The sequence below is a fragment of the Mobula birostris genome, chromosome 13, assembly GCF_030028105.1.
Source record: "Mobula birostris isolate sMobBir1 chromosome 13, sMobBir1.hap1, whole genome shotgun sequence".
Lineage (NCBI taxonomy): Eukaryota > Metazoa > Chordata > Chondrichthyes > Myliobatiformes > Myliobatidae > Mobula > Mobula birostris.
Genome location: NC_092382.1, coordinates 18,166,156 through 18,172,040, shown reverse-complemented (window position 1 = coordinate 18,172,040; position 5,885 = coordinate 18,166,156). Strand labels below are relative to the sequence as shown.

The 5,885-nt window shown below is 45.7% G+C and overlaps 1 protein-coding gene across 1 annotated transcript; it reads right to left on the bottom strand.

Annotated features, from left to right (window-relative positions):
• Nucleotides 1–2,561: 2,561 nt before the first annotated feature.
• On the bottom strand, nt 2,562–5,145 carry LOC140208472 (uncharacterized). Its single transcript, XM_072277151.1, has one exon. The coding sequence runs from the start codon at nt 4,765–4,767 to the stop codon at nt 3,493–3,495; it is 1,275 nt and encodes a 424-aa protein (XP_072133252.1). The 5' UTR covers nt 4,768–5,145; the 3' UTR covers nt 2,562–3,492.
• Nucleotides 5,146–5,885: the final 740 nt, after the last annotated feature.

Genomic DNA, 5,885 nt, shown 5'->3' with positions numbered 1-5,885 from the left:
AAAGCGTCATCCTGACAGCAGGTACGGTGGAGTTGGAGGAATTGTGAGAAGGGGATGGCATTTTTGCAAGAGACAAGGTGAGAAGAGGAATAGTCCAGATAGCTGTGAGAGTCAGTAAGCTTCTAGTAAACTTCCGAGTCCTCGGAAATATGAAATATGAGTCTTCGGGCAAGACGCCCAGCAGGTTAATTTACAGGTTGAGTTTGTGGTAAAGGAGGCAAATGCAACGCTGGCATTTATTTAAAGTGAAGTAGCATATATAAGGAAGGAGATAATGCTGGTACTTTCTAAACTCTACTTAAGAGTATTTGGGACCCATATCTCAGAAAAGGTGTGTTGTCATTGGGGAGAGTACAGAGGATGTTCAAGAAGATGATTCCGGGAATGAAGGGGTTAAGATATGAGGAGTGTTTGCCAGCCTTGGTCCTGTACTCCTGCACTGACCTATGTTTAATAAACGCTGGCGGGGAGGGGGTGTTAAATCTCACTGAAACCCACCGAATGTGGAAAGGTCTCGATGGAGTGGATGAGGAGAGGACTTTTCGTATGATGGGGGTAGCCATAACAGAGGGCACAGCCTCAAAACTGAGGAGCGACCTTTTACAGTAGTTAAGGAGGATTTTATTTAGTCAGAGAGCAGTGAATCTGTGGAATTCTCTGACACAGACAGTGGTGGTGGCCAAGTCTATGGGTACATTTAAGGCAGAAGCTAATAGTTTGCTGATCAGTCAGGGCATTACAGGATGTGCCGAGGAGGCAGGTGTTGGGGTTGAGTGAGAACTGGGATCAGCCATGATAGAACGGCGGAGCAGACTCGATGGGGCTGAATGGCCTAATTCTGCTCCTTTGTCTTATGGTCTTATACTACTAGTGTCTTGCACAGTGAAGATTGACACAAAATACTTATTACATTTGGCCACTATTTCTTTGCTCTTTTACTAACTCGCCAGCATCATCTTCCAGCGGTACAATATCAACTCTTGCCTCTCTTTTGCTCTTTATATATCTGAACAACTTTTGATACTTGATATTATTGGCTCACTTACCTTAATTTTTCATCTTGTCTCTCCTGTGTGTGTTTTTTTTTCAGTTGTCTCCTGTTGGTTATGTATGTTTGTAAAAGCTTTCCAATCCTCTCATTCCCACTGTTTTCTTGCTATATTATATGACCCTGCTTTTGCTTTTATCAATAACAGGAGAAACTCTGTGGATGCTGGAAATCCAAGTAACACATACACAAAATGCTGGAGGAACCTAGGAGGCCAGGCAGCATATATGGGAAATAGTAAACAGGCGCCGTTTCAGGCCAAGACCCTTCATCAGGACTGGGGGAAAAAAAGATGAGAAGTCAGAGGAAGAAGTGTGGGGGTGAAAGAAGTGGTAGGTGATAGGTGAAACTGGGAGAGGGGGAGTAGTGAAGGAAAAAACTTCTTCAGACATAATTTCCTTAACAATTCTCGAAAGATCATTGCTAATGCGTCCACATCTCTTCAGCCACCTCTTTCAGATCACCATCAGGTCCAGGTGATCTATTTAAAACTTCAGACCATCTCTGTTTCCCAGGAACCTTCTCCTGAGTAAGGTAACTTTACACATTCTGACCACTGACATCTGCGAGCTCCATATTCCTGCCAGTGTCTTTGACAAGTATGAATGATGTACAATACTTATTCAGATCATCTGCCATCAGCTTGCACCCCCACCCCATTACTACCTCTCCAGCATCATTTTCCAGTGGTTTGATATCCACATCCGCCGCTCCTTTACACTGTGTGCAGAAGAAACTCCTCCCATGCCCAGTGACCAGGGTGCAGAACTGGGTGTGGTGAGCAGCAGCAATAATTGCAGAGTTCAGCACCGACAGTCACTCTCGAAATTGCATTCGGCAACGGTGATGGACAAATATCCAGCATGCAGCTTATTGAAACTTTCTCCCCAGTGTGAACCTGGCAGTGTGTCACAAGTGTAACATGCTGTTAGGTTTCACTGCTCATGTAATGGCCTCTCTGCAATGTTTCACTGCTGAGGTAATGGTTTCTCTGTAGCAGCAATGTTTAGGTTATGTCTAGAGATAACAGGATTTTGGAGTGCGGGGCTATTCAATGAGAGAAATGTTCTTTCTTGTGAGTTTGGAAGAGAGATTTTCATGGTCTTTTGCTGGGGAGAGATGAGAAGATGTGAATGGAGAGAGTGGGCCCTTTTTCTCTATTTTGTTTACTTCAGTAACCATATAGTCAAAGTAAGAATTATAAAGCTCAATCGTTTCATCGTACATTGTGTACCGTTTGTAATTTCAGGTGTCACGTACTCCATGACGGGAATGAAGAACCAGCAGAGATGGAAAACACTTTGGAGTCCAGTATCATTAGAAACTAACAATATTTATTAGTAACTATGCAATACAGTAATATAAATGTAGATAAACCAAAGAGGTTAGTAATGATTACATAAAAGTAAGTGTGGAATATATATGTACAAAAAACCAAGCTTCTTTAAGTCTAAGGGTAAAAAGATACAGTCTTACGATGATGAGTAAAGTTCAGTTCAGTTCAGGGTATTGAGTTTGGCAGTGATGGAGAGAGAGAGAGAGAGAGAGAGAGAGAGAGAGAGAGAGAGAGAGAGAGAGAGAGAGAGAGATTTGAGTCTTCAGGTGAGCTGATGCCGTCGATCTTCTCATTGTCCTTCAAAATCCTTTAAAAGTCATTGACTGTAACTTTAACAAAGGGGACCGGTTTTCTGTGGTGGACTCATGGACAACTCCCCACCAGTCAACCCCTTTCCTCTTTCCACTGCAAGAGCGACAGATCAATCCGCCAGATCGATCCTCCAAAACCCACTTTTCCTGCAGCCACAACAATGCTCATTCAGTGTCCAAACATGTGTCTGAGATCTATCATCGGACTTCCTATTTTACCTTCCCGTGCTGACCATCAACTGTCATTCAAATAACTTCTCCCTCCTCTCTCTGTGAAAGAAATCCAAGCAGGCAAAAATCCTTGAAGAAAGTGTCAACAACCTGCTGAAAATCATAACATCGAGTGTCCATTAAATAACACCACCTTCAGTCACCAGAGCAAGTTACGAGCTGCTCAGTGCTGTCTCCAACTGAGCAGAAATCCTAAAGTTAACCAGTTCTTTCTCGTGCCTTCAAGTGACAGTCCAACAGTTAGTCTTTGTCTCTCTCTCTTTCAAAACAAGATATCGATGTTAAGTAACTCTCTCTCTCTCTCTTTTCAAAAGCACAGTCAATAGGGGTAATTGAGCACAGTTCATAGGGGTAATTCAGGACCACGTCACACAGGGTACTGATTTGTAACAGGGGACACATGGCGCAGCACCACCCAAACGAGATTTCTGAAGTTTGGCCGGGCTGGGGGGCTATCAGCCCCTATATTAAGCTATTAGCTGAAGTGAGAGTTACATTATGTTAGATGACTGCGTGAATCGCTTCCCACATTCACAGCAGGTGAACAACCTCTCCCTAGTGTGAACTCAATGATGCACATTTGGTTGATGTGGCTGAGAGAATCTCTTCAGAAAGTCTGAGCAGGTGATCAGCCTCTCCCCAGTGTGAACTCGCTGATGTACCTTCAGATAATATGACTGAGTGAATCCCTTCCCACAGTCTGAGCAGGTGAACGGCCTCTGTTCAATGTGAACTCGCTGATGTACCTTCAGTTCAGATGACCGAGTGAATCTCCTCCCACAGTCTGAGCAGGTGAATGGCCTCTCCCCAGTGTGAACTCGCTGATGTAACTTCAGTTCAGATGACCGTGAGAATCCTTTCCCACAGTCTGAGCAGGTGAATGGCCTCTCTCCAGTGTGAACTGTCATGTGTACCAGTAGGTTGGATGACTGAGTGAATCCCTTCCCACAGTCTGAGCAGGTGAATGGCCTCTCCCCAGTGTGAACTCTCTGATGTACCTTCAGATGAGATGACTGAGTGAATCCTTTTCCACAGTCTGAGCAGGTGAACGGCCACTCCCCAGTGTGAACTGACCTGTGTACCAGCAGCTGGGATGACCGAGTGAATCCCTTTCCACAGTCTGAGCAGGTGAACGGCCACTCCCCAGTGTGAACTGACCTGTGTACCAGCAGCTGGGATGACCGAGTGAATCCCTTTCCACAGTCTGAGCAGGTGAACGGCCTCTCTCCCGTGTGAACTTGCTGATGCACCTTCAGTTCAGATGAGCAAGTGAATCGCTTTCCACAATCTGAGCAGGTAAATGGCCTCTCTCCAGTGTGAGCTCGCTGATGCACCTTCAGTTCAGATGACCAAGTGAATCTCCTCCCACAGTCTGAGCAGATGAACGGTCTCTCCCCAGTGTGAACTCGCTGATGTAACTTCAGTTCAGATGCCCGAATGAATCCTTTCCCACAGTCTGAGCAGGTGAATGGCCTCTCCCCAGCATGAACTGACATGTGTACCAGTAGGTTGGATGACTGAGTGAATCCCTTCCCGCAGTCTGAGCAGGTGAATGGCCTCTCCCCAGTGTGAACTCTCTGATGTACTTTCAGATGAGATGACTGAGTGAATCCCTTCCCACAGTCTGAGCAGGTGAACGGCCTCTCTCCAGTGTGAACTCGCTGATGCACCTTCAGTTCAGATGAGCAAGCGAATCGTTTTCCACAATCTGAGCAGGTGAAAGGCCTCTCTCCACTGTGAACTCGCTGATGCACCTTCAGCTGAGACGAGCAAGTGAATCCCTTCCCACAGTCCGAGCAGGTGAACGGCCGCTCCTCGGTGTAAACTCGCTGGTGAGCCATTAGGTCAGATGACCGAGTGAATCCTTCCCCACAAATTCAGCAGATGACCAGCCTCCGCCCAGTGTGAACTGACTGGTGTGTCCACAGATGGGAAGACCGACTGAATCCCTTCTCACCCACAGAACAAGTGAACGGACTTGCCCAGTGTGAACTTGCTGGTGGATCTTCAGTTGAGATGACCGAGTGAATCCATTCCCACTGTCTGAGCAGATGAATGGGATCTCCCCCCCCCCCCCCGTGTAAAATGACGGGCATGCCAGTCGGTCAGATGATCGAGTGAATCCCTCCCCACAGTCTGAACAGGAAGGATGATCGAGTGAATCCCTTACTCCACTTCTTAAATATCTGGACAGAGACAGCAAAACTGGCGTGTTGTGTTCGAGATTCCAGTAGACAAATTCCTTGTCATTTTTAACCTGTAAAAAAAATTTACAAAATCCATCAATCAGTGTTGGACAACCTTTCAGATGAGGTCACTTGAGTTGTCAAGGTCTATTCTGGCATCATATTGTTACAGTGAAGTTCAACACAAGTTGGAGAGAGAAATCATCTTGTAACAGGGCACAGAGCTGGTATCTGGAGTGACCATCAAGCTCTCTGATGCTCTTTCTGTCTCTATAAGAATGGGGCATTTCTGCCATCTCCAATCTGTGACCTGGCTCAGTTTGACTCTCTCCATTGGTATTATTCCCTGTTCCCACTGAGCTGCATGGGCTCCTGGCCCCACAGTAACTGAAATACTCACACAAATAGCCGGCAGTGCATTCCACGCACCCACCACTCTCTGTGTAAAAAAACTTACCCCTGACATCCCCTCGGTATCTATTAACAAACACCTTAAAACTATGCCCCCTCGTGTTAGCCATTTCAGCCCTGGGAATAAACCTCTGGCTATCCACACGATCAATGCTCTCATCATCTTATACATCTAAAAAAGGCTCCAAACATAAACAAGGAAATTATACATTGCTTTGAGGATTTGTTAGAAGTATACAAAATTATAAGGGTATGAATAGGATAAATGCAAGCAGCTTTTTCCAGAGGTTGGGTGGGATGACAACCCGAGGTCATGGGTAAGTGGGAAAGGTGAAAATTTAACAGGAGTATTTGGAAAAGCG

Coding starts and splice junctions, on each gene's coding strand:
- LOC140208472 (XM_072277151.1), bottom strand. CDS start 4,767: ATGGCTCACCAGCGAGTTTACACCGAGGAGCGGCCGTTCACCTGCTCG.